This window comes from Martes martes (genome assembly GCF_963455335.1).
Source record: "Martes martes genome assembly, chromosome: 7".
NCBI lineage: Eukaryota > Metazoa > Chordata > Mammalia > Carnivora > Mustelidae > Martes > Martes martes.
In genome coordinates this window covers 46,178,799-46,206,786 of record NC_137894.1, presented here as the reverse complement: position 1 = coordinate 46,206,786, position 27,988 = coordinate 46,178,799, and the positions used below count along the sequence as shown (strand labels likewise).

The window sequence follows — 27,988 nt, the reverse complement described above, 5'->3', positions numbered from 1 at the left end:
GAGCTGCTGCCCTGGGGTTGTGAGGGTTGGCAGGTTATATACTATGGCAAAGGGGGAGGTTAGGAAAAGGGAGGGTTTGAAAGGACTTTCCTATGCTAAAGAGGACCTACAGGATACCTAAGGCCTTGCCATTGTCAAGGTAAGGTTGTTTTTCCTTTCAGTAAGGCCTTAACAGTAAGATAGTTGAGAGCTTCCTGGAGGAATGTCACAGTCCCGCTGTCACCCACCCTTATCAATGAGCTTTAGGTTTAGAAGAAGTTTAACTTTACTTACATTTCCCTGTGCCTCAGCCTCCCTCAATTTTATGCAGGGGAAGGTGATGTTAGGGCTTCAGGAACGGAGTTATGGGTCTCTGGAAGTTAGGCTATTAATAAGAAATCTTCTTCCTTGTAAATCACTAGGACATTTGTAAACTAAGGGAGACTCAGGTCTTGCAGGATTGTGATCTCTACAAATTCACTATTTGTTTTTCCTTTAGGGCGGCCAGGAGTGCCTGAGGGATGTCACATATGTCCCATGGTGGAGGGCGGGGTCAGCCTCTGCTTTGTCCTCAGCTTGCCTTCTGTTCCCTCATAAGTTCTGCCACTGCCTAGCCGTCGTCTCATGTGTTCTCATACGGTGTTCTCCTGTGTTCTCATGGGGTGAGGTGGCACTGCCACCATGTCATACACAAGGAAACAGGCTCAGAATGGTTTACACAGCTCTGAGAGTCTTGGCCTTGCCCATGTCCAGCCCGGTGCCGAGCCAGACCCCAGGCAGATGCTGCCAGGACGGGCCACTCCTGCCCCATCTCCCTCTGAGGGCTTTCTCCCCTCTTTTCCCTGGCCTGCAGCCCCAGACAGGCCTTGCCCCAGACTCCGTTCCTCTGGGGAGGCCAGATCTGCTCTAAGGTCCCTTCAAACCTGCCCCACCAAGGCCTTGGGGTCTTAAGTGGGGGGGAGCATGTTCCAGACCCACATTCTGTGTCGTGAAGCGTTCTATGAGAAGTTGGCTGAGAAACCTCAGAGAGGCCGAAAAACCTCTAGGGCACCAGCTTTAGAAGGATGCAGAGAAGCTGTGCTTGGAGGATGCGAGGGGAGATGGTGTGGGCCCCAGGGCAGCCTCTTCTCCTCCACTCCGTTTCTGTTCCCCAGGAAAAGCCTCTCAGCTCTCAACTGCTGGGCTTCCTTTGTAGTCAGTTCTAGACTTTTTCTTTAATGACTGACCCCACAATCAGTAAGCCATTGCATTTGCCTGAGTCTGGATTCTCAGCCTCTCTTAACAAGAAAGGAGTGGTCTAGACTCCTACCTTCCAGGGAGGGGCTTCCTAAAATAGGCTGGAACCTTGGGTCACTTACCTGCTCTCAGACCCACCTTTGCCTTTAGGGCAAAGGGTGAAGCCTGGCCCTCGAGTCCTTTCTGGCTGGGCCGGTCTGACTTCCAGGCTCCTGTCCCACCTTGGCTCCTCAGCCACGGCGCTCCAGTAGATCCTAACAGATTTCCTTAAGCTGGACCTCCACTCAACCGTGCACGGCCCTGCTATAAGGCCTTCGTTCCAACTACCGCTTCCTGGAATGCCCTTTCTGTCTGTCTTCCTGGCCAGAGCCTGCCCCTGCAGTATCTGGGCTCAGCTCTCTTGCCTTCTCCTCCTTGGGCAGACTTCTTGCTTTCTTCCCACTGGGACATAACCTCTCCATAGGACAGTGGCCCGTCCGCTCTGGTGGCACGCTGTAGATGTCTCTGTCTTCCTTATTGCACAGCTGCTGGGGAGGGTCTGTCTGATTCCTCCCTGTGTCCCTTTCCACACACACACACCACCCCCCCCCCGCCAACCTTCCTAATTCAGGCCCCTGCCAGGCCTGGCCCAGTCTCCGGCACTGGGTCAGATCAGTAACTAGTCATTGACTAAGTGCACGAGTAGTTTAGAAGCAGCCCCTAAATCATGACTTGTTTTGCGTGGACCCTGGTCAACACACTCCATCGGCGTCTGTAGGACCCTCTGTCTCCCATAATCTGGTGCCCACTTGTGACATCGTCGCTGTCGCTGTACTGAGACTTGGGGCATATACCACCCAGCCTCAGAGGATCCGGGTTGCGCAATCCACACGCACGCACCCCTCGTCTGTGCAGTCCCCTCATGTTGACCACGCGTGTCCGCACCATATACAGCACGCTCAGAGCTACCACGTACAAAATCATCCTTGGGGCTCTGTGGCCAGGGTCAGCCCGGATGTCTGACATGCCCATGCTTAGCTGACCTGGTGGCCCTCACACCTGACTTGCAGGCTGCATGGGCCCCACCCGGAGGCCTTGAGAAGCTGCCATCCAGATCAGGACCCCAGGACGATAGGCGTAAATCCTCTCTCCGACCTGCTCTGCACCACCCCTAATACATGTGTGCAACTAGTAGATGTGGAACCCGCATGTACTGTTCATGTGACATGCATCATGAGTGTATACTACTGCTCGTGCACATGTGTGCACATGCGTACACACGCACACGTGCACGCACACACACAGGTCTCACCAGAAACAGCATGCAGAACATCTGGAAGTAGGGAGGTGGCCCTCTCGTGCCAGTGTCATCTTGTGCCCCTGTCCCACTCCGTGTTCCGCAAACCCTCTCCTCTGTGCTCATGAGGATCTCCCCTAATGCCCCACAGTAGGCTCTCCCAGCAGGGAAGAAACAGGGTTTTCCTGGCACTTTTTGAAACCACTAAGGAAATCGTGAAACCTAGTTTAGAGCGATTGGGGCTGTAGGCCCTCAGTGCTTGCCCAGGACCTCTCGAAGATTTGGGTTCAGCCTTGGCAGGGGAGCCTTTTCCTGTCCTCTGAAGGCCTACGGCAGAGACCCTGATCCTCTATGGCCGGAATCCTCCCCACCCCCAGTCCCTCAGGGAGCACAGCAGCTGGTCTGGGTGCAGGGGGCAGGGCAGGGAGAAGGGGGATGAGGCCTAGAGTGAGGAGAGTGAAGCTGCCTTAGGAGGTGAGACTTACGGGGCTGAGGCCCTCCATGTGTGCCATGCTGACAGCGTGCCTGGTCACCAGCAGCGGTGTCACCGTTGTCATCACTGTACCCAGTGCCCTTTCAGAGGGTATGTGTTATCTGATGGATGTTGGCACCTGCCCCAGGTTCATGCATGCTCGCATGGCCTGTTATTCCACCATCTTAGCTTTATTCCTTCAAGTTCTAAAGGCCTTCGGGCTTTAGGGGTCTCCTGACATAAGATACAAATACCCCTTAAGACTGACCACTGGAAGCCCCTGGTAGCCATTTCTGCCTCCACTAGCAAGACATCTAACACCTAACGTGTAGGAGGCCACCTAGTATAGGGTGTGGCATATGGGAGGTGCTCAGGACATTGGGGTCCCCAGCATTGCTGGCCTGTCTGCCATCAAGGCAGCCAGAGGGAAGAGCTTGGTCTGTGGAGTCAGTCGGGCCCTTTCCCCCAGTGACTTAGGGCAGGGTGACCCCTCCAGCCTCGGTTTGGCCTCTCTCTAGGGTGGGTCTTTTTCTAGGATGGTAATTCCTTCTTTGCAGGGCTATGATAGGAACAGAAGGGGACAGAGGGCAGTAGTCACAGGCTGGCACCAAGGGAGCAGCCCCAGGGCAGCAGTCTGTCCTAAACCCTGTGGGTCCCTGCTGTCTGTAGGGGTGCAGGGCTGTGGACAGTGGTGAGGACCAGAGTCCCGCCCATACCTGCTCCCCTCTGCAGGGGATGCCCACAGTGCATGCAAGAATGCCACAGGGACCCTAGACCTAGGGGTCACCCAGCAAGATGCAAAGACCTCTGACCAGTGCTCAGTAAGCCCTCACTAGCCTGTGACTCTCGGACTTACAGATGGGACGAGGGCAGCAATGGAGAGCAGAAGGGAAACTTTGTTTTACCAAGACAGCAGCTGAGTCTCCAGGAGGACCCCCTGTCTTACAGCCAGTAAGTGGCCTGGCTTTCACTTGAGCCCAGATGTCCTCCCTTGACCACACTCACTGACTCTCAGGTCTCCCTGAAATACCTTGGTATCTGTTTCGGAACTGTTAGAAGGTGTCTGTGCTCCTCCAGAGAAGACTCCCTGAGTGGTCAGAGTTAGATAGCCTATTTGTGCAGATTAGAAAAAGGCATCCCTTTCTTGAGACGTTCTACAGACATCTGCCGGAAAATTGATGTCACATATACCCAAACTGCAATGACGGTCATGTGAATGGCCCCTGTAGAGTTGTGCAGTGCTTCGCCTGCCCACCTGTACAGAGCGGCCTCAGGTCACTGACAGCCAGTTCATTTAGAATGGACAGAAAGAGACGGCTTCCAGGCCTAATCTCTAGCCCTCTTCCACCCATTCCCCCTTGGGAGCCAGACAGAATGACCCTGGGCATTCCCCCCTCAGCTTGGGGAGGTGGGGATGGGAATGGATGTGACGAGTGGCCTCTAGCCTTCTCTCCCTCTCTTCTCTCTGACCCTCTGCTCTTCATGCCTTATGCAGAGTTTCTTTTCCCCAACATGCATCCGCTGTCAGTTGCTGCTTTATCAGTGGCACGCTAATTAGGTCCAGTGAGGTTTGCTCTGCTTTGGAGAGGCCTCTGCAGTTGGCGTTCGGTCCAAGCTGTTCTCTCTCTGCCTTGTGGACCATGTGTCATTCTTCCTCCCCGGAAAATCATAAATGAGGCTCCCTCTCTGGGGCTCGCACTGTCTGAGCCTGGGAGCTGGGAGTGGGGATCGCTGAGAAGGGTGGGTAGGGGGAGAGCTAGCAGCCCAGGGCTGGCACTCTGCTTGGCAAGGAGCGGAGCCCTGCCTGGAGGGGGCTGTGTAAAGAATAGACGGCATGTGCATGGCTGGTAGGGATGTGAGGTTGGACACCCAATTTCAGCCTGTGTTGGTGGCCCTGAACCTCTGGGGTTAGTAGAGGAGAGAGAGGAACAGGAGCAGCCAGTAAAGTTTTGTGAACTGAATGGATGGGATGCATGAGGCCTCGTCACTGTGAGCCAGTGCTCACTTACACCCACGTGTAAGCCTCACTTACACCAAGTCTTCTGACCCGAGGTGCAGGGCCCTCTCTTACCTAAGCCGTCCATACTTCTACAACAAGAAGACAGGTGGGGCAGGGTGGCTTCCCTGGCTGGCTGTTCCAGAGTCCTCTCTGTCTAGCTCCGATAGGCTGGTGGAAGATGCCCGCCACCCCAGCCTGGATCTGGAGAATCCCAGTTCCACTCTGTTCACCCTGCCTCCTACCCACATATTTAAGGGGGACCCTTAAATTTAAGAGAGGCAACATTGCCTCCCTCTTTTGTGAGAGGGAGGGTCCACCGCCTCCCATCCCCCTCCTCCTCCCACTCCAAAAACTACTCATTAACCTCTGGCCCCTTGCAAGGAAAATGGATGATCCACACAAGAAGCCCGGCTGTTGATTAATTTTCCCAAACAGGACCAAACTACAAAGCAGCATATTGCAGGGGAGAAAATTCAATAAATAGCATTTGAAACAAATTTAATAGAACATATAGCTCATTACCCACTGGGGTCTGGGCCTCTGCTGCCACGTCGTGCAGTAAGGCAGGTGGACGGGGTAGGGGAGGTTCGCATCTCTTTAGCAGGACCAGCTCCGGGGGTTCCATTCTGGCAGTAGCTCTTTCAAATCAAGTTCAAGATGTTAATAGCCAATGCTGCATCTATAATTAACGGGCCTTTGGATGGGAAGAGGCGCTCACATCCGTCCTCCATTCACAGAGTGGAGACGCTGAACAGGACTGGTAGGCTTTCCCCTAGCAGAAGCTGGAACCTGGGGAACCCCTCCCTGTGTGAGGGCTCCTCTCTTCCAGGGGCTGCAGGGTGTGAGCTGTGTGGAGGTGAGATGAGGATAGACAGGGATGTAAGGATACTCAGGCAGCAACTTCCAGGTGCTGAGAAAGGCTCAAAGCAGCTGGGCTTGAGCAGGCAGCCCTTCCTCAAGGTCAGGGCCATGTCTTGTGGACGTTGTGTGCTTTTTTGGTGAGTGTGCTGTCCGTACAAGCAGGGGCAGCGTAGGGTTTCTGAGAGTTTGAGTCCAGCTAGGCTGTTAAGACCCTGTGGTTGAAATGAGAGCCAAGAGATTCAGGTTCCAAGCTCCTCCCTGCCTGGCATTGGCCGTATGGCCTGGGGCAAGTCACTTCCCCTCTCTTGGCCTCAGTTTCCTTACCTGTAAAACAAGGCATCTGGAGCAAGTGATTCTCAAAGTCCTTCCAGCTCTGGTACAATGGGCTGTTCCCCGCCCCCACCCCTGTTATGGATGGTATGTGGTCAGGCCCAGGCCATGCATTAGCAGAGGAGGTGGTCACCTAGCTGGTGTGATTAGGAGAGCCCCAGGGGGACTCCCCAACCCTGGGCCTCCATTTCTATTGTTCCTCCCTTCTTCGGGCTAAAACCCCTCCTGCAGGCGAGAAAATGTTCAGAGAGTCCAAGCTGGAGGGCCCTTAGAGACAACCCAGCCAGTGGTTCCCAGCTAGTCCCTTGCAAAAGGCTGTAGCAGGTGGGCAAGAGAGGTTTTGAACATTTCCCAGAGCCTGCAGGCAGCCTTCCATCACCTGGGATGAAGCAAACTCAAACACCAAGGTTTTTCTTTTGCTTTTAATTAGAATTAAATTAACTCTCTGTGATATTTCAGGTGAGCGCATGTTCATCAGAAGCTCTGATTGGTTGTAGGTGACATCACTGGGATTTCTAGGTCATGGTTGGTGGACAAGATGCTGCCACCAGAGTCACACGGCATGTGGTCACTGCCAAATTGCACCTGTTCAATACGTGACTGGCCTTAGACCCCAGCACAGAGTATCAGCAGCGTCTTTCAGACTGAGAGGGCTTTGTAGAGGGTAGATGCTTACAGGGGTCCTTGGTGGTATAAAGTTGGGGAGACAAATTGATTTTAATAACCGCATATAATTAAATAGGAAACCAAGGTCTGTGTATCGTGCGGCACGAACCCAGGTCCATCAGAAGGGAACCTGTCTTCACAGCAGTGAATGATGTGCTGGATGGGGATCTTGGGGAACAGCCTTGGTACAGGGCCTGAGGTGCTCCTTGCTGAAGGAGTTAGGGTGCCAGTGCTAAGCTATGTGAGGCATGGTGGAGTGGGGGGCGCCAGATGCAAACTCCCCAACTTCACCTCTGATGTGAGCTCACAAGCCGGGCTCTTGTCCTGTCCTTTTCCCAGGATTGTGAAAAGATCAATAGATGTGAATTCAGGGCTGGTCTGGTCCAGGGCTGGGGAGCAGGAAGCAGACAAGACGTGGTCCCGAAGCCAGTCCCCAAAGGAGGACTGGCCTGCGGATCTCAGCTCATGGCCCTCTGGCTTACAGTCTTCTTTTCACAAAGGCCCTGGGCTTGATCATCTCTGCCATCCTGTTCAGCTCAGAGGGTCTTGTCTCCCTGAGCAGATGCCCTGGAGGCCAGCAGGTTAATTTTCCAGCTGGGCTTCTCCTGCTCAGCCTGGCCAGGCAGGGTTTGGGCAGGGAGTGGCAGGATCTGGCCTGGCTTTCCCTTTTCACAAGAGGGCCCTAGAGAGGCCCAGAGTCAGTGCGGTAGCATGGGACTGAGCCTTAGACCAGACAATATTCCGCTTCCTGTGTGTGACGGGAGCCATGGAACCTGGGCCGGCCGGGGCCCCTCAGCCATGTGTGCTACGCTGTAGAATACCAGTGCTCTGTGCCTGTACTGAGCTAACCCAGACAGGTAAGATCCCTGTTCTCATGAAACTTCTAGTCTAACTGGGGGAGGAGACAGCGAATCCATGGACAGCTCAGACACATCTGGACGCAGGCAAGCGTGTGCTTGTGTGGATACTGCCTGGGGGCTGCCCCAGGGCAGAGAGTGTCAGAATCCTGGGTGCCCCTGGAACCCACTACCAGGGCTGGCTCAGGGCTGGCCCCATGCAGCAAACATTCGTTGAATTGCCTGGCAGGAGAGAGAAAGCATATGGAAAGTACCCAGGCCTTCTGGTTGTCCACAGAAGTCAGCGTGTACGCACAAATGTCTCATTTCGATTCAGCAACATTTATTGAGGGCCCATTACGTATCAGCAGTGTCTCAAGCCCTGAGAATCTCGACATGAATAAAACCAGATCCCTGTCTCCCTGAGCTCCCAGCCCAGGGCAGAGGCAAGCACAAGAGCCAATCAGGACCCCCATTGTGCTCAGACGGGAGTGACTGTGTATGTACCCGTTCCCAGGAGGGCAGGACTGGGGAGGGAATACAGCCAGGGCCGGGGGAGTGGGGAAGATGAGGAAGGAGTCACAAATTTCTACTCAAATCCACCCAGGCAGGTAAACAGATACCCCCAGACCCACACACATATGCACACATGTATGCCTGCACACGCGCACACATACACTCTCTTAGGTGTATACGCTGACTACCTAAGCATGTGTAGACACAAATACTAACCATGTAGATTCTAAGACGCCTCACAAGCCATCATGATTAAAGCCTGCTCGTGGTTCCCCAATCTGGGGAGATGTGCGGGTGAGAGGATGGCTTGTGTGTTGGTTGCGGGTACTTAGGGCCCTGGGAATCACTCCAGCTGGGCCAGGGGATGCCTGGAGGTGGGCAGAGCTGGTAGTCTAAATCTGATAAGTGAGGCTGGCTATTGGCTTGCTACGAATGTCAGTCACCAGAGACAGCCAATCAGCTGCAGACCAGGCCTGACACTCAGCTCAGTGGCCAGAAATAGGGAATTGGATGAGGAGTTTACCTGTCAGTACTGGTGCTCCTTGAGGAGCTCGAACCAGGTAGGAGTCAGGACAGCAGGGTGGAAGAAGGGGAGTGCTGGGAGTTAGCCGTGGCACACTCACAACCCTTCACCTTAGAAACGGCTTGATTCCCTATTTGCACTTTTTGCTATTGGGAGCTATCAAATGGAAAGTGTTTGGAGGAGCTCCTGGCACACAGTAGCCTCTCAGTGAGCAGTCGTTCTGTCCCCCAAGACCATGCCCCTGGTGTGTGCCTGTTTCAGCTGTGAGGAGGGGAACCTGGACACCAGCCTGCAGGAGGTAGAAGAAGGTGAACCTGGGGGCACAAAGCTAGGGTTCCTGCCCCCTGTGAGCACCAGCCCTCCTCCACTGCCCAGGGCCCAGCATTGTTCATCGAGTGAGAGATGGCTCCCTCCTTCAGAGCTGCCTTCTGCCAAAACCTTGCAGGGTTTTGTGCATTCCTTCCATAAGCGATATTTCTTTGCAGTAATAATAGCGTTTGCAGCACTTCCTGCCTGCCAGGCACGGTTCTCTCCACTTCAGATAAAGCTCAACAATCGTGCAAGGTAGGGATGTTATTTTTCTCATTTTACAGATGCAGGAGCTGAGTCCCAGAGTGGTTTAGTAAAGTGTGCAAGGTCATGCAGTGAGTAGGTGGCGGACACAGGATGACCCCAGAGTCCATTCTCTAACCATGGGGCTCTGCCACCTCTCCAGAAGGAAGATCTGATTCTTTCTTCTCCTTCCCTGCCTTCCCCTTTCTCCTTACGAATGCCCCAGGGGGCTCTGGATAAGTCACTGAGTCTCTGCTTCCTTCTCTGGGAAGGAGAAAGTCCTCTCAGCCTGGTGACCTCAAGCAGTCAGTATCCCTGCATGGATTTCGCTGGGAGGAAATGGTGCCCCGGTGTGGCATTTGGGGGGTGGGGGCAGATATTCCAGGTTGGGCACTCTGCATCTTGTCCCTTGGAGTAGGGCCAGGACAGAGAGTCCTCTCTGAGCCCCATCAGCAGACCCGAAGCTGGGCTCACAGACCCCTGGAGGCCCCCTGGGAGGAACGGGGCTAGAGACACTAATAAGGAGACCAGGAGAGAAACCCCTCTCCCTGGAAGGAAACTGATGCAGAGAAACTCTATAAGCTGGGCATGCAATTTGCATGTGGGCCAAGGCCCTCAGAGCTTAAATACATTCCTAGGGGCTATTTATAGTCTAGGAAAAATTAGAGTTTTCTGGGTAATGGGAGTGCTACAGACTCTAGCTGGTCAGGGCCTTCCAGGGACTGGCAGAGAATAGAGTGGAAACCATGGAGCCTTCTGGTGAAGGACTCCCAACTTCTAGTGACCACACAGAGCAGACAGCCCCAAAGTGGGCTCCTGAGGTCAGGAAGGCATGACCTGGGGGACTCAGGGAAGAATGCCTGAACCCCATTATCTGGCATTCTAGGCTCCCAACTCCCCTTTAAATATCCCCCTCACCTCTACCTACACAAACTCCTCCCCCAACCACCCTTAGAACATTCTCCGCTCTCACATTCCTCTGCACTCTTGTCACACTCTTCCCACCTGGACTGCCTTTACCTCACTCTTCTCTGGTAAACTGAATGCTCCTACCCCTCAAGGCCCCTGACGTCCCCATTCCTGGTCCCCACTGCCCTGTCCCTTGCCCCCACTCTGAACCCTTCACTGGGACCAGTCGCCTACCCACAGAGGGCTGGTGTAGTGGACACCATAGTGTGCCCCTTACATTCACGCTTTGGGCCTGAGGCACCCCTCCTTTCCCAGCTTCAGGAAACAGGGGTTCCTAGCTGTGTCCCCCTCCAGAAGCTGCCCTCAGTCAGAGGGGCCGATTCATACAAAACCATGCCTCCTTCCCGGGGCAGTAGATAACCGGTTCTTGGGTGGCTGGGTAGAAGGGCCCCCCCCCTCCTTTTCCACTGGTTGGATGATTCCAAGGGCCATCCCAGCTTCAGAGCTTCCTGGTGGATCCGCAGAAGCCACTGTTGTAACTACACCTCTGTGCAGGCTCCCCCTCAGTCCCTGTCCCATCCTGCCTCCCTTGCCCCTCATGGGGGCCATTCTCAAGAGCTTACTAATCTCCACCTCGGAGAATGCTTTCTGAGCAAGCCAGTTTCTGACAGCTGGTGACAGAATGGCTAAGCCACCAGCCCGGGTGCCAGTAGAGATAACCGTTCTTAGTGCCCTGACCTGGGCCGAGTTACCTAAGTTCTCCATGGGATTGCTTTATCCATAAAATGGGAATAATGCTGAGGCAGTAATCTCTGGCAAGTCTTGTAAGGATTAAACGTGACGACGTACACATGTGCCTGATATTAAGAAAACGCTCGGTAGATGCTAACTATGACTGTCTACATTTAACTTCCCTGAGGTTCAGGTATGTGGGGATAGAGTCTTACTTTCTGTGTCATGGGGTTGTTGGTGAGAGTCAAATAATATTGAGAGGCAAAGGGTTGCATTCTGTGCTGCCGGAACCTGACACAGCCCCGGGGGTCAAGTTCCGTGGGGGGTTTGCCCACCTAGAGCTTTAGCCAGGAAGCCTGACCCCTCCCCTGACTGGGGACAAGCACTGTATTAGTTTCTTATTACCGCTGTGACAAACTACCATGAGTTCAGTGGCTTAAGGCAACACAGATTTCATATCCTACAGTTCTTCAGGTCAGGTATGGGTCTTGTCAGACTAAAGTCAAGGTCTGCAAGCTGTGGTCCTTTCTGGAGGTTCCAGGGGAGAATCCACTTCTTGCTCATTCCGGAAGTTGGCAGAATTCAGTTCCCAGGGTTGTAAGACCGAGGTCTGAATGTTCTTGCTGACTCTAAAATGAGGGTTGATACTATCTTTCAGAGGCCACTACTTTCCTTGGCTGTGTTCCCCTTCTGCCACCTTCAGGGTCAGCACAGGCTGGTGGAGGACTTCCTATGGTGTATCTCTCTCACCGGCTTTAGTCATCTTCCACTTTCAAGGACTCATGTGATTAGACTGGGTCCACCTGCATAATCTAGAATATTCTCCCCATCTCAAGTCCTTAATCACGCAAAAGGAGAGTCCCCTTTGCCATGCAAGGTACCACATTCGCAAGTTCCAGGGATTAGAACATCGATATCTTTTGTGGGAGCTGGAGGGGATGGCATTATTCTGCTCCCATAGCCCCCCAGTGTGGGACAGCATCTGATCCAAAATTCACCTCCTCCTCTTCTAGGGAGAGATCTGTGCAGTTCCGTGTGCCACGGGGACCTATGGCCCCAACTGCTCATCTGTCTGTAGCTGTGACAACGGTGGCACCTGCTCCCCCGTGGACGGCTCCTGCTCCTGCAAGGAAGGTGATGTGCCCAATCCCATCCCCCACAGATGTGCGCACCATCCAGGTGGGCTGCCAGCTAAGGATTTTGGGCTGCTCCTGCCTTATCGCCCCACACGCAGGTTCAGGGAGCTTAGAGATCAGGTCCCAGCCAGGGAAACCCAGGCCAGGGAGTTCAGTAATGGAGGGGATTAGTTATAATGGTGTTGGAATAGCTGGGGGAACACAGGAGGGAAAGTGAGCCAACCAGAGTTTAGAAGTGGGGGGAAGGAGCAGCCACCACTCCTGGGGTGGGAGGGACACGTGGAGGAAGTAGGGTTCTGGAGTTTGGGAGTGAGGGCCACCTGATGGCAGCTGGGGCGTGGATAGAGGGGCTGCGTGACAGCGGCGGAGCACAGGGGAGACCCAGCCACCACCACCATCAGAGAGGCCCTGCCCAAGGCCGACAAAGAGGAGGAGGGACCTCGTGTCTCTCCTGCTCCCCACCTCCAGTCTGTGGGCCGAGTCTCCCTTGGTGAATGCAGCCCACCTGGCAGCCGGCTGACGGGGAAGCTGGGGATACACACCTGCAAGGAGCAGCCCCCGTGACACAGATCAGAGCCAGCGAGGGGGAGAAATGGATCTAAGACCAAACAGGCTGATGACCACCCTGAGAACAAAGGGCCCTAAAAGAAGCCTCCTGATTCCACCCTGGGCAGAGCTAGACCTCCCCATATCAGGGGTGCCCTGCCCCAGGTGGGATCGTGCACCTGCAAGGTGAGCTTTGAGATTCCACAGGCTGACCTTAGGTCTCCTAATAACGCTGCTGAGTTTCAGAGCAGACTCCGCGTGGAATGTGTGTTCTGACCTGGTGAGCAGAGAAACGGCCATTTTGGGGGCAAGGTACAGAGCTGGGGGAGTAGGCAGAAAACCGTGCGGGGCCCCGACGGAGAGCTGATGGACCCTTTCCCTCCCCTCAGGGTGGCAAGGCCTGGACTGCACCCTGCCGTGTCCCAGCGGGACGTGGGGCATGAACTGTAACGAGAGCTGCGCCTGTGCCAATGGGGCAGCCTGCAGCCCCACAGACGGCTCCTGCTCCTGCACCGCCGGCTGGCTCGGAGACGCCTGCGAACTGCCCTGCCCGGTGAGTGCCTGCGTCCTGGCTTGCCCTCTCCCTGCAGCTGTCGGCTGTCTGGCCGCAGAGGTGTACAGGGAGGAACCCTGGCCCAGGTGGTGGGACTCTTGGATTCTGGTCTTTCACGTGTAGAATGCCAACTGTCTGGCAGGCGTAGTGCCCTGGCCTCACGTCCCCCTTGCTGTGCTTGGTCAACGTCATTAACTGACCCGGGCACCCTGACTGGAGCCCAGGGGCAACCTCAGAATCCTTCCCAGTGCAGCGCCACAGGACAGCACTTACCAGTCCCACAGAGTCGCCGCTCCTCGCTCATTTTATGGCCGGGGTATGAGAGGACAAAACCAAGCTCGATTCAATGATAACCACCCAGGCTTACTCACTGATCTTAATCTAAGAGACAAATAAGTTCAACCAACCAATATGTGATATTGTTGAATGAGGCCTGTAGTCCTGGGTTCCAATGCTGACTTTGCTACATCCTAACTCTGTGACCTTGAATGTGTTCCTTCACCTTTCTGACCCTGTTTCTCGTCTTTCAATGGTGACTGTAATGGAACCATGCCATAGATCTGCTGTGAAGATTAAGACAAATGAGTGGTAACAGGCTTTCGATACCTGAGGAGCACATGACAAATGTCGGCTACTACCGTCTTCCCTAGAAACAAAGAACAAATTGGTCATTCTTAACATGGGATCAGTGCATTACAGTTTACAGAGTGCATTCACATTTACAATTTTAGTTAACGATCAGCATCTACAGCCCTTCGAGCTTGACCATCAACAAGCGGGGCATGACCATCACCCTCTCCTTTCAAACCCTGTACTTCTCAACACAGCCAGAGAATTATTTGGAGAGGCCTTGTGGCCACATGGCTCACCAGTGATAAAAAGTGCTCCCGCTCCGCTCTGGCCAGTCTCTCTGTGTCCCCGTGGGGCAGGAGCTCACTTTTGTTATCTAAATCCAACAGAAGTCAGCGAAGCTCTGGGAGTCAAGGTCTGATCGTTTCTCTGGCCCCTTCCCTCCACAGGACGGCACATTCGGGCTGAACTGCAGTGAGCGCTGTGACTGCAGCCACGCGGATGGCTGCGATCCTGTCACGGGCCACTGCTGCTGCCTGGCCGGATGGACAGGTAACCGCCGCCCCCACCACGCCCCCACCCAGGGCCTGGGAAACCAGGTTCTTGGTGTTCTACTTCTCCTGACCGTTCTTTCTCTTTCTCTTTCACTTCTTCTTCTTGCTCCTTATGCATGCATGTTGCCCTTCTCTCCTCTGGGCCTCAGTGCTCCGTTCCCTACAGTTCAAGCAAACCAACCAATCACTGAACACCTATTACGTGCAGGCTTCGTTCTAAAGGCCAGGAACATACCGGTAAGAAATCAGACAAAGGCTAACACATGGTGACGGCAGGTGCCTAATCTGTGTTCACAGAGGATATGGTAGAGAGGGGGACAGAGACCTTCTGCTTAGCCCAGCCTCACACTCCTGGTCCCTTGTATGTGTCTATCAGCCTGTCTCCCAAACACATGGCAAATCCATCCTACTGCCACCATCCTGGTCCCCTAAGCACCATCTCTCAGCTGGCCCGGCCTTGGCCTTCTCCTTGGTCTCTGGGCCTCCCCTCTTGCTCAGCTGCATCCATTCTGCATATGGTGGCCAGAGTGAACTTCTCAAACCCCAGCTCCGTTCACATCAGTTCCTGCTCAGGGTGCCTCTTATAGAAAATCCAAAATCTGTGCAGTGGCCCAGGGTCCCTAGGACCTGGCCTCCCCACGCAACCCCGCCACCTCCTTTTTGCCCCCTCCTGTCACTCACTACATAGCAGCCACCTGGGGCGACCACCTTCCTGACCCCCAGGCCTTTGCATGTGCCTCTTCTCTGAATGCGTGCCCTTTTCTTTTCTCTGCACTTGATGATGCCCTGTCCCCATTACAGCCCGGCCAAGACTATGTAAGAGACCCTCTTCCTAATGCTCGTAATATCCTATACTTTTCTTTTTTTGCCATACTTACATCAACTGTCACTGAACAGTCATTCAAGTATTTATTTAATATCCACCTCCCCAGCTAGACCAGCAGCTCTCCGGAGGCAGGGCCTTGCTCACCCCGGTGTCCACTGTCTGCCACCCACTGAGAGACAGGTGACATGGTGGTTAAGAACACCGAGTTGGAGCCAGACTGCCTGGTTTTGTGACCTTGGGCAAGCCCTTTAGCCTTTCACGGCCTGAATTCTCCATCATAAAAGGCAGATAATTACAGTCCTCACAATTACAGGGTCACTTTGAAGTTTAAATGAGTTACTACATGGAAGTGCTAACAGGGCATGGCGCTGTGCTCAATAACTGCAGCCCATAAATACAGGAAGTGCTTAAAAAATGCCATGCCCTGTGAATGCACACAGTCCCAGGGTGGTGGGCAGAGAGAGAGACACAGGCATTCCTGGCAGCGCGGGTCTTCAGATCAGCGTTGGCACCAGGTTGCCGAGCAGCCTCTGTGTCCCACCACCAGAAAGTGGGAGCAGGGGCACCTGGGTGGCTCAGTGGGTTAAGCCTCTGCCTTCGGCTCAGGTCATGATCTCAGGGTCCTGGGATCGAGTCCCAAATCGGGCTTTCTGCTCAGCGGAGAGCTTGCTTCCTCCTCTCTCTCTCTCTGCCTGCCTCTCTGCCTACTTGTAATCTCTCTCTGTCAAATAAATAAATAAAATCTTTAAAAAAAAAAAAAAAGAAAGAAAGTGGGAGCAGCGGAGGGTCAGGGCCATTGCTTCCTTGGAAGCATCTCTGCCCTGGCTCATGGCCTGCCCTGTGGTACAGAGTAAGGCCCCGCCTTAATCACTGGCCCCCCAGACTCCTAGCTGGAGCCAAGTGGAAATCCACTTTAATTTTTCATGGCCTTAATTTCAAGGGAACCAATAAGATTTTAATGATGGCTGGTGCTTAAAAATTCTGTCTTTGATGGGCAACTTTTCAGCAAGGCCTCTGCTATTCTCATATAAAGCTGATTTTCCCAATATGGTCCTGAAGTCATTTCAAAGGAGGGATTGATGTCCTGGGGTTTGTGACTTAAAAGGAGATCAGGGAAGGAAAAGAAGGGAATGCGGGGTAGACCCCAGACTGCTACTCTGTGAACCCTCCCCGCCCATTCCTGCCCCAAGAAGTCTATCCCTGTCTTCCCAACTCCTGGCACAGTGCTCGTGCCTGGGCTCAACACCGGTCTTGCTCTGCCCTAAATATGCACAGGCGTTCTCCCCTTGCCCACACAAGCCACAGACGTTGACAGGTGCCCTCATGTCTCATTCACTTTGCCCTGTACATAGCAGGTGTTCAGTAAGTGTCTATTGAAGTAAATTGAAAGAAGCTGGGCTGTAACCATATATGGGTTTTTCCCCTTGAAGGAATCTCCAAGGTGATCTACTCTAACTTTCTCAGACTATAGATGAGGAAAGGGAGTTGTCCAAGATCTCAGGGCATTAGTGCCAATAGGATGGGGACACGGGATTGCATCGTAAGAAGGAGCCATCTATTCATTCAATTAGCATTTATTGACTTAAGCAATCACCAGGTCCTTAGTTGGCAACTACCACGTATCCAGCACTGCATCAGGCTCAGCAGTAAATAGCAAAATTCAATAACAACGATAGTCTCTAGACATCTATTATGTGCCAGACGCTGTGCTGGGCATCAGAGAAGTAAAGATAACCCAGATGGTGTCCTGTCTACTAGGAGCACCAAATAAGGAGGGTCAGAAGTGTCAATAAGCCACGTTCCCCGCCTTCAAATTGCTAGCAGGGGAGATAAGATTTACGTTTGAAACGTTCAAATAATAGGCAGGGACAAAGCTGTAAGCCACTGACTATCCAAGAGATGCTTGAATCCCTGGGCAGACATCTGGGAAGGCTTCCTGGAGAAGGAGGACCCTTAGCAGCCCCTGAAGGATGGAGGCTGCTGAGTTGCTGACCTTGTGGCATGAACTTGAGGTCACGATACATGGATTCTTAGCCTAGCTTTACAACCATCAATATGGATGTGTAGCGAGACCTGAAAAAAAAAGCAGGGAGATTCCCTAGGGATAAGACAGGGAAGGATCTCTGAGGGGGATTATTATCTCTATTTAACTACTGGGAAAACAGGGCTTAGATAAGGCAACTGGTGAAGCTATTTCTTTCTTTCTTTCTTTCTTTTTTTTAAAGCTTTTATTTATTTATTTGACAGAGATCACAAGCAGGCAGAGAGATAGGAAGGGAAGCAGGCTCCCCGCTGAGCAGAGAGCCCAATGCGGGGCTCAATCCCAGGACTCTGAGATCATGACGGGAGCCAAAGGCAGAGGCTTTAACCCGCTGAGCCACCCAGGCGCCCCTGGTGAAGCTATTTCTTTTCAGAAGCCATGCTTGGAAGACCCTCCCACAGGCCAAGGGGTGGCCCCTTTTGCCACTCCAGTAGAACTCGGGCTCTCCATGCAGGGGAAAACCCTGGACCCTTCTCCCCACTCAAGTCCCAGTGTCCTTAAGTTCCAGGGAGTTCTTAGGACATATGAAAACCTCCAACAGCCACCCCCCTTGCTGCCACCTGCCATCAGCATAACCTCCTTACAGCCATGGTTCTCAGTTCCCAAGAAAAAGGGCCCCTTTGTAATGTGAAAAAACTTATCATACACATGAGAGTAGCTGTACTTTTAAATATCCATTGATGGGGAGAACACTCGATAGCAAGGAGCTGCCACACACATGAGGGTCCCACACATGAGAGTAGCTGTACTTTTAAATATCTGTTGATGGGGAGAACACGCCATAGCAAGGAGCTGCCATGGAGTCAGGGGGGCTTTTGTGTGCGTTGGGTTTCATGAATCATGGTGGTGCCTGCAGATGGGTTTAGGAAAGAGCAACGTGCCCCAGGTGCCTTGGTCAGCCTACAGCGAGCGCCTGGGGCCCAGATGGGGTCCCAGGTCCCTGTCAGGCAGCAGAGCTCTGCCCTAGTCTAGGGTACCTCCCGGGAAGAGCAGAGTCACCCGGCCTGCGGTCTGATCCTGGCTTTCCTACAGAATTCCTTGGTCACAGCTTCTGTGTTCCCAGAGAAGGGGAGACTTGAAGCTGTATCCAAAGCTTCGAGCAGGCTCATGGTTCTGGCTTCCTCAGGCTCCCCTTCGGTCAGTCAGCGGGGTTTGTCCCGGGTTAGACCCCGGAGCACCTGAAACTGTCCTGCACGAGACCTCCGTCAAGGGGTGAAGTGTGCCGGCCAGGTTCCCTCCCTCCACAAAGAGACCTCATCTCTCAGAGAGTGGCACCGAAAGCCCTCCCCGTGCTGCCAAATTGAGATGTCACAGGGAGGGAATGTGGGCGCTCGACTAGATGAGCGCTGCAGGGATGAATAAAAGCCCGTTGCCGCCCCCCAACCCTGCCCCGCTCTCTCTGGCTGCTCAGCCTTCCCTCACTTTCCCACGGGCTCGGGTGGGCTTGTACAATTCCAGCCTGCCTCCAAATTGGTCCCACTGCTCTCCTGCTGCTGCTGGGGCTGGCTGTCTTCGCCGGGCCTGAGTCTTCCTCCCCCTTTCTGTCTCTTTCCCATAATCCCTGTCCCTGTAACAAGGCAGACATGATTTTCAAACTAATTCTGCTTTTCTCTAAGCCTCTGATGTTCGCCTTCCCAAGCCAAGCCAGCTTCCTGGGCCCACACCTTCCGTTCGCCTAATGCATGTCGGCCTGAAAGTATTTCTGCCCCAGAGGAAACCCCACTCCAGAGCTGGGCCCTCCAGGCTCAGGCCTTTTGAAATTCCTGCTTAGCCTTTGGGCTGCAGTCACCTCCATTCATATTCCGTCTGTCTCAGCTCAGAAAGACCCTGTAGGCCTTCTTCCTCTTTCTTAATAGAATACATCACAGTGCAGAGAATCAGAGTGCGTCATCCAGAGACAGAAAAATGTCATTTTGCAAAGTGTTGGTTTCTGTCATACACATATGTGCACGTAGGATCTAAAATCCCACGTTGTGTTGAGGGCTGCGGTCAAAAGAACCCGGAAAGATCCCAGCCACTGCCTGGGCCCGCACCGTCGGGCTGGTTGTCTGGGACCCAAAGGACCAGTGGCTCCCGGGCTAACGTGGGTGGGCATGTAGCTCACTCCCAGCGGCTGCAGCCGGCCCCATAACAGCGCTCCCTTGCTCCACAGTTGGTTTCTGTCAAGCCTAACCTTGGATAGCAGCTAAGATGTTAAGAAGGAAGGTGGCCCTTCATGACCTGGTCCGTTCTTGACCTGGTCTCATTTCTTGCTATTTTGTACTTGGTGGCTTAGCCACACTATGCTGTTTTATTTTAAGGGATGGTTCTCTCTCTTGCCTCGTGATTTTTGCACAGAGAGTTTCCTTTACCTGGTAAATTCTTCTGTGGCCCTCAGGACTCACTGTAGGCATCACCTCTTCTTGGAAGCCCTCCCTGACCAGCCGAGCTTGGACTGGAGTTTCCCCCTACATTCCCAGATGTGCTGTGCTCTCCTCCACCCCTTCATTCTGCAGGGGGCCCCTTCCCAGCATCCTTCCCTCTGCCTTCACTCCTCTTACCACTGACCCAGGTTTACCTCTGCCCACAGGCATCCGTTGTGACAGCATGTGTCCTCCTGGCCGCTGGGGTCCCAACTGCTCCGTCTCCTGCAGCTGCGAGAATGGTGGCTCCTGCTCCCCAGAAGATGGGAGCTGCGAGTGTGCCCCTGGCTTCCGAGGACCCTTATGCCAGAGAAGTAAGGCTGAGCCCCCCCGCCCTCCAGATGGCTCACCCTCCCCACCCCTTCCCTGTTGGAACAAGTCCTGGCCTAAGAGGGGCTGGGCTCTCAGAGTCACCCCCATCAAACCCCTCCCTTCAAGTCCCCTCTCTCCCTGTGCTGGTTTTTCCGTCCCTAAGTTCAGGGCCCAGCCCGGCTCCTTGGGGGAAACTGGACCAGACCACAGTTCTTCTCTGCAGAAAGGGTGCAGGGTGGGGACTGCTCTCCCCATACTCTTGAGGAGCCTGCCTTCTCCCCTGTGTGGGACAGGATGGGCAGCCAAACTGACTGGGGCCCCCGAGACTGCTGACCACCATCTCCACTTCATCCCCAGTCTGCCCCCCCGGGTTCTTTGGCCATGGCTGCGCCCAGCCATGTCCCCTCTGCGTGCACAGCAGTGGACCCTGCCACCACATCAGCGGCGTCTGTGAGTGCCTCCCGGGATTCTCCGGAGCCCTCTGCAACCAAGGTAGCGTCTCCAGGGCAAGAGTGGGCCCGGGAGTGAGGCAACCTGGGAAGGAAGTGGCTGGAAGGAGGGGCTTGGAGACTCTCATCATACTCGGGCGTACCCTTCTGAGACTTGGTCACCACCAGGCGTGAGACAAAGCTATTAGTTCAAGGAAAGGCTCAGAGAAGTTAAATGACTTCTCCATGGTCTCATAGCTAGGACGTGGCAGAGCCGAGAAATTCCAGCTCCAGAGCTGATGAGAAATGAAATTAGCGTAGATGAGTTCTGCATAATAAGTGTCCCCAAATGGCTTATGCTGAGTGCCAAGTAAAGGCAGAGGATGACGTGGGAACTCAGAGGAGACAGTTCTGGCAGGGGCTGGAGATGGCAGCTTCCCAGCTCTCCCCCCACCTCCCACCACCCCCAACTCAGGCCAACATCACTGATCCCTCACGGCACACTTTCCTGTCTCGGCGGCAGAATCCTTCGCAACGCCAACTCCAGCCAGCCTCCACCCCTCAGCAGGGCTTGGAAAGGGAGCTAACGCTGACTTGCGTTGGTGTGCTGCTCGACTGGCTCCCTGCGGGGGGAAGCCTTGCTTTGTAACATTTGCAAGCAAGTTCCATGATCTAAGTGTCTCCACCATGGTGGATTCTGTGGTACCAGGGCCTTAACACGGGTCATAGAACTGCTGCATCTGTGAGGGCAGAAGCTGGCCACAGCACACAGTGCTGTTTACTGCCGTCCGTAGCTCAGTGAGGCCAAGGCTATGTGGAACTGGGGGGCGGCTCCGTGCTGTTGCAGGCCTTCAGTGAGGACTCAGCCGGAGAGGCACAGACGGAAGAAAGGCACTGTGGGTAAAGCAAGCAGCTTGGGTGTGGACATGCGACCATCCAGCAGTAGGGAGCTGCTGAAGAATGCAGGAGACTGGGTAGGGACGGCAGAGGGCGCTGGGAAGGGCATCTGGGGCCCTCGTGACAGCTTAGAACACAGGGTTGCAGAATTTGCCCTCGATCCTGTAAGGAGCAAAAAGATCTGAGACTAAGGTAAACTTGGAGCAGAAAGCAACTTCAAGGTCATCTGTGCAAGAATCTCATCTGGCCTGTGCTCAAATGCTTCCACTGAGAGCTCACTTCCTCCCAGGGGCATGGATTCTTTTGATGGATAATCACCACTGAGCTGGGCTGGCTTTGTAAGTGTATGGGCCGTTAATATGTATGAGTGGAAAGTTCACTCCATGATGCTTTGAAGTCATGAGAAGTTTGGGCCCCAGGGAAGCTTATGTGACAGTTTCATTTGCTTGCAGCCCTCCTAGGACAGTTTAATCATAACCTGACACGTCGAGGTTTACTTATTAAACATCGGAGACCCAGCCGTCAATACAGATAGGCTGGGTCTAAATTCGGATCTGAGCAGCCCGAGGAGTAACTCTCAGATCCTGCGATGTCTGATTTATCGCCCGCTGGCCTAATGAGTATTTTCCCCATATAGATCTAATAGAGTTTGCTATTAATGGCAACTGCCCTGGTTAAGTCTCAAACCTTGTAAAAAATTGAACTGACACTTTCTAATGACCAGCTTTCCAGCGAGTTACAAATTAAAGACACTGCTTATGCAGAATCATTAAACATAGATTAAATATAACCAGATGTTTTCTTTTCACCAGCCCCCTTTTCCACCGCCCCTCTTTTTCCCTCACTCTTGATTCAGCTAAGAAGTCAACCAATTAATGTATTAGACTGATCGCATTAGCAGCTCTGTAGGTGAATTTGTCAGCCTCGTGTGGGTGAGAAGGACTTCAAAGATAAGACTGTCTTGTTAGAGAAGCTCAGAGCTGGTGTGGGGGATCTGGGTTGGTGGAGCAGCTCACCCCATTCCCCATCCAGGGCCAGGACCGGGGAATGGGCTCCCTAGATCAAGTACTTCCCAGAGGCGGGGAAGAGGAGGCTGGGCGACCTGCTGGAACCTGGGCTACAGGTGGCAAGGTGTGTGTCATCTGCCCTGGAAGGAGCTAAGGTTTTTGCCAGGGGAAGCACAGGGCCCACAAGAGCCATCCCCCTCCCCACAGCTGTTAACCAGGGCCTGAGGCCAGGGAGTGTGGGGTACAGACCCCGTTTCAAAGGTGCAGGGTCATGCGGTCTGCTTAAAGGTACTTAACCATTAAGTGGCAGACCTTCCTCGCTGCGTGACCTTGGGCAAGCTACTTAACCTCTCGGTACCTCAGTTTCCTTATCTGTGAAGTAGAGTTAATAATAGGGAGTAATAATGAAAATATCGAACATCAACAGTATTACGAGGTTGACTGAACTGATATTTGCGAAGCACTTTGAACAGTGTCCAGCGCATGAAAGTGCCATAGAAGTTTTTGTTGACTGCATATATAAAATTAAGACCCAAACCCAAGGCTTTAGACTGGAGACCCGGGTGTGCCGTGCTGCCTTCATTAGTTGTCCCAACCACTGATCATGCCCAGGAAAGGCATAGGGTTGACACAGATCCTAGGCTCCAGCTGCTCGAGATCCAGTTGGGGAAGGGCTGGCAAGGGGAGGCAGTGTGGCATAAAGAAGAGGGTGCGAGCCCAAGGTTTAAGAGAACTGGGTCCTGCTAAGTTGCTTTGCTTCAAGAATCAATACCTTCCCGTGGTCCTCTACGTGGCTCAGCCGACTGATGGCCTCGGGGGTTCCAGGAATTCCTGCTCCATAACAGGAATGCAATGAAGCCTTCTTCGAGGATGGAGGGCTGGCTACAGCTGGACTCTGAGGGGAGAAGGTTGAACTGAGAAGAGCTCAAAGGGGCAAGAGTCCGTGATCCCAGGAGAACTCACTGGAAGGTCACCGCCCTATTCTGGTCATTATGGAATACTTCCTGAGTGTTTGCTACGTGTCAGGCACCGTGCTGGGCACGCGGACACAGCAAAGAACAAGAGAGCCAAGTCCCCTGCCCTCACTAAGCCTGTGGTCTAGAGGGGGACATTTGGAGCTGAGTCTCCCCCAGCAGGACCTGGGGGTTGTGGGGGATCCAGTTTACTTCCATACATTCAGCCACCATGCCTGCTTTTTCCAGGCATTGTGGAAGACAAAGACACGGGCAGAACTCAGGCCTGGCCTGAAATCAGCTCACAAGTCACAGTAACAGAAGACCAGGGAAGAAACTAACAAGAGTCTGGAGCTTCAAACAGGGACATAGCTGCCCAGAACAGAGATGATGGGCGAGTCAGAATTAAGTTCAGTTTTAAGTGATGTAAAAACCCCCAAATAGCTGGCTTGAAACTGACAAACCTTATTTCCCTCAGAAAGCAAGCAAGCAAGCAAGCAAGAAATCCAGAAGTAGATCAGAAGTAGGGTCGCTTACAAAGGGGTCAGGGGCTAGCCTCCTTCTGTCCTGTTTTTCAGCCAACCACGACACGTGGCCTCCACCTCTGACGGAAGGTAGCTGCATAAACTCCAGCCCCCTCATCCACAGTTCTTATCCATAATCCACATTATCCTTCAACAAGGATGAGCAATGGACAGACAGAGACATGCATTTCCACTTACCAGAGTGTAGTCACAATGGCCTAAGAAAAATGAAGTCTTTATTGCAGGTGGCCATAAGCCCAGCTAAAACTCCGGATTCTACTTATAAGGAAGAAGAGACTGGATTATTGAAGGACTGGCAGCCTACTACAAGGGGATCATGGGGAAGGGAGCATTTAAAATGAGTCTTAGGGGCGCCTGGGTCACTCAGTCAGTTATGCCTCTGATTCTTGATCTCATCTCAGGTCTTGAGCTCAAGAGCCTGAATTCAAGCCCTGCCCCGGGATTGACACTGGGCATGGAGCCTACTTAAAGATAATAAAAATAAAAATAAAAATAAAATGAGTATTATAGGCAGGGCAAGATTTCCACAGTTGGACAAGGGGTCAGGGAAGCTTTGGAAGGGAACAGAGGGAGCGAAGGCATGGAGTGTTATTAGAATGTGGTATGTGGGCCAGTGGCTTCTGTGTCTGGGAGAGAGGGGCAGTCTCCAGGTGAAGTCGCTTAAGTGTTCATCGTTAGGAAGCAGATTTTATTCTGGGGCAGAAGGAACCACTGTGGATGTTGGAGCAGGGCACAGAAGAACCATGATGAGAGCTATGCTCTAGAGAGCTCAAGCTGTAGGAAGCAGAGAATGAACTGCAGGAGAAAGGAGAGGTAGGAGTTCAAGGAACACGAAGACCTAGTTCTACAGAAACTTGCAGCCTGGTTGAGAAAACCAGCCCTTCCTTTAGGGACCAAGGAATGTCCTCCAGGGCAGGGTGAGGACCACAACCCTGCAAGGGACTCGAAGTGAAATACCACACGGTCTCCCGCGGAAGAGAGCACCTTGTGAGCCCAGGAGGGCTGTCCGGAGGCCAAAGGAAGGCTTGCTGAATGGGGGGGATTTGGAGAGACAAGAAATGGGAGGGCAGAGACAATCATCCAACAGTCTAACTGCAGCCCGACCTGCCCCCAGGCACCCGTCCCTCTCCTTCCAGCTACGTTGTCCACCCTGGTGCCTGTGGGATCAGTGATGCCGGCAAGAATGTGGTAACAGCAGACGGCTGCAGGGCAGTGTGGGCAGCACCAGATGGAGGGCGGAGGCAGGATTCCCAGCCTCACCACTTCCATCTGTGAGGCCCCAGTCAAGCGACAATACCTGTCTCCAGAGGAATGCAGCTGTGGGCCCGAGAGGGGAACTCATTTATGAACAGTTGTAGAAGGACAATGGGGCTGTAGAGGTGGGCAGTTCCCACCCAGATCTGGGAGCCCCGGGGCCTTCACGGCTGTGGCCTGGAACTTCTAGGGGCGCAGCAGCTGTGGGTGGTGGTCTGAGGGGAAGAGGTGGGAGGGCAGGTACCAGGCTATCCTGTGCCCACAGTGTGTGCTGGAGGGCACTTTGGGCAGGACTGTGCCCAGCTCTGCTCCTGTGCCAACAATGGGACCTGCAGCCCCATCGATGGCTCCTGCCAGTGTTTCCCTGGATGGATTGGCAAGGACTGCTCACAGGGTAAGCCGCTGCCCAAGCAATGCCCCCCCCCCACCAGGCGTCAGGCCCCAAAACACACCCTCCTCCTTGCCTAGAACCTCTTTGCCCCTGGTGCTTCTACCTCCGAGGACTGAAACCTTCTGTAGATAGGAATGTCCACCTGAGTCCCAGTTAGAGCCCCATAGTTAACATGATGAGTTATTAGGGTTGATCGTTGGCGTTATTAACTGTTAGGATGAAAGGTATTGACATTGTTGGGAATACCGTTGTGTTACCACTGAGAATTAATACTCCATGAGCATTTGAGTAAGGAGTAGCCCTTAGGTTTGGTTGGGGAGGAAGAAGGGGCAGGGACTAGCATGCTGGGATTTGGAAGTGGGGTGAGACCAGGGCAGTCACCTCAGAGGGGGAGGGCATCCCGAGTGACCCATGTGAATGCTTTCCTGGGCACATAGCCTGGACAAGCATTGTAGAGGCTGTTCTTAGGAGTACCCAGAGACCACACAGTGTAAAGGTGGACACCTAACCTCCGTCCCATCTGATGGGTGAGATGGGGACAGCACCCCTAGTGAGGTCCCAGTCAGATGGCTGGGCCTGAGGGAAGTTCCATTCTGGTGGAGGAGACACAAGTGTCATCCTCAGGGAGCTCAGCAGCCGAAAGAAGGGAGGCCCTTATCCTGGGGAAGCCCCCATCGTCACGGGAAGTTAACACAGTGTTCACACTGTAAACTGCTATGCTTAGTTTACCACACCCACCCACACGCTCCAGATCACAGCCAGTCCCCCGAGAAGGGAAGTTCAGGAGCCCTCAAAGCTGGGAGTGGGCAGAGAATCTGGGCTTCATGGGAATCCCGGGTAAGTGGGCCAAGAGGTGAGTGGAGGAGTTCTGGGAACAGTGTGTCAGGAAAGCCGGGGAATACCAGCTGGGCATGTGGTGGCATCTCAGCTGATGGGCCATCCTCCTTCCTCTCTCCCTTTCTGTCTGCTTCACTCTGCCTTGCCCTCACCCTGTGCATCCCACCCACCCCCAGCTTGCCCCCCAGGGTTCTGGGGCCCCGCCTGCTTCCACACATGTAGCTGCCACAACGGGGGGAGCTGCAGCCCTGAGGACGGCGCCTGCCACTGCACCCCTGGCTGGACTGGACTCTTCTGCACACAGCGTAAGTCCTGCCTCCAGGCCTCCCAGCTATTCGGAGTCTCATGCTGCGGCCTGCTGGCTGCCTTGGGCATCGTCCAGGCCTGTGGAAGGAGGGACGACGCCGGCCTGAGGGCCAGCAGCTGCCCCCACCCCACCCAAGGCATGGGAAAGCTGGGTGGATTCACGGGCTTGAAGAGCCCCGAGTCCTGGGAAGTCAGGGCTGTGAGGTGCTCCAGCACTCAAGACCTGAGCCCGTGGACAGTGGGGCCCAGAGAGGGAGGAACAGCCTGTTGCTATGCAGCAGGCGGACCCCAGCCTGGCCTCTCCGTGCTAAGGCACCCTTGTCTAAAGGACCCCTCACAGCCACCCCTACCCTTTCAAACTGAGCATCTGCAGTGCAGAGATGGCTGAGGTGAGGTACTGGGTTTCACAGGTCCTCGCCCTGTACTCAGAGAAAGAGGCAGCAGATGACAGGTTTGGTCCCAACTGTACCACTGCAGTTGTCCCCACCCTGTTTCTCCAGGCTGCCCTGCAGCGTTTTATGGGAAAGACTGTGGGCGAGTCTGCCAGTGTCAGAACGGCGCCAGCTGTGACCACATCAGCGGCAAGTGCACCTGCCGCACGGGCTTCACCGGGCGCCACTGTGAGCAGAGTAAGCTGTCCCTGCCCCTTGGTGTTGGTGCCAGGCATCGGCCTCCTGCCGGGGAAGCCTCCCCTCCCCCCCGCCAGTCTACTCATTCAGGGCTGTCCCCTTCCTGTTCCTGGATTTCTGGAGCAGCTTCCAAGAAACAGGGCTGAAGAGGGTCATGCCTACATGGATGTTTGTAGAGTGGCTTCCTCCAGCTGGGAGAAAGGGAGGAGTGGAGGGTGCTGAGAGCAGAATGGAGGCCTGAGGGAATGAAGGGAGGCAGATCTTCTTCGGTTCTCTGAAGCCTTAGTGGTGCCCAGCTCAGGGTCCTGCATGTGGAAGATGCTGCGTACATGTGTCAAGTGCGAAGGAAGTAGAAGTGGGTGTCCCCCACACTCAGGGCGGAGGTGCTCCGTCCACCCCCAAGCATCAAACTAGCCCACAGTGGGAGCCACAGGGAAATAGGTTTTACTCCCGCAGTTGGAACTGCCTAATCACAGCTGGCCCCATGTGGCGGGGGGAGAGTGGGTATGTCTCACCGTCTGTCCGTTTCTTTTTCATGCTCTACAGGATGTGCGCCGGGAACCTTTGGCTATGGGTGTCAGCAGCTGTGTGAGTGTATGAACAATGCCACCTGTGACCATGTCACTGGCACCTGTTATTGCAGCTCTGGATTCAAAGGAATCCGGTGTGACCAAGGTATACATAGGTGGAGAGCCCCTAGGCAGGGGGCAGGACCTAGGGAGATTCCAGTGGGAATGACTGGATTTTACAAGGACAGCTTGCGACTTGCCTTTATTCAGTTTTGGAAGGAGAGCAGAAGGGGTGCGTTGCAGGGAGGCAGGTGGAGCAGGAGCCTCTGGGTCATGGCTTCCCCATGCTCATCCTTTCAAGTTTCCTGTGAGCCAAACAAGGGGAACCACGAGCTGGTCCTGTGG

At 53.9% G+C, this 27,988-nt stretch overlaps 1 protein-coding gene across 23 annotated transcripts in view; it reads left to right on the top strand.

Moving 5' to 3' along the window:
* The window catches only part of MEGF11 (multiple EGF like domains 11), a 336,966-nt gene that overhangs the window by 292,811 nt on the left and 16,167 nt on the right, over positions 1-27,988 (top strand). For all 23 annotated transcript variants that reach the window (XR_013967194.1, XR_013967195.1, XR_013967196.1 and 20 more), the window contains exons 11-19: positions 11,901-12,021; positions 12,959-13,122; positions 14,142-14,244; positions 19,683-19,829; positions 20,185-20,319; positions 25,177-25,305; positions 26,316-26,444; positions 26,946-27,074; positions 27,621-27,749. Coding sequence is in view for 20 of the 23 variants with exons in the window: in XM_080809553.1 (XP_080665679.1) it covers positions 11,901-12,021; positions 12,959-13,122; positions 14,142-14,244; positions 19,683-19,829; positions 20,185-20,319; positions 25,177-25,305; positions 26,316-26,444; positions 26,946-27,074; positions 27,621-27,749 (1,186 nt within the window). In the remaining 3 variants the exon portion in view is untranslated. The remainder of the gene's footprint in view (positions 1-11,900; positions 12,022-12,958; positions 13,123-14,141; positions 14,245-19,682; positions 19,830-20,184; positions 20,320-25,176; positions 25,306-26,315; positions 26,445-26,945; positions 27,075-27,620; positions 27,750-27,988) is intronic.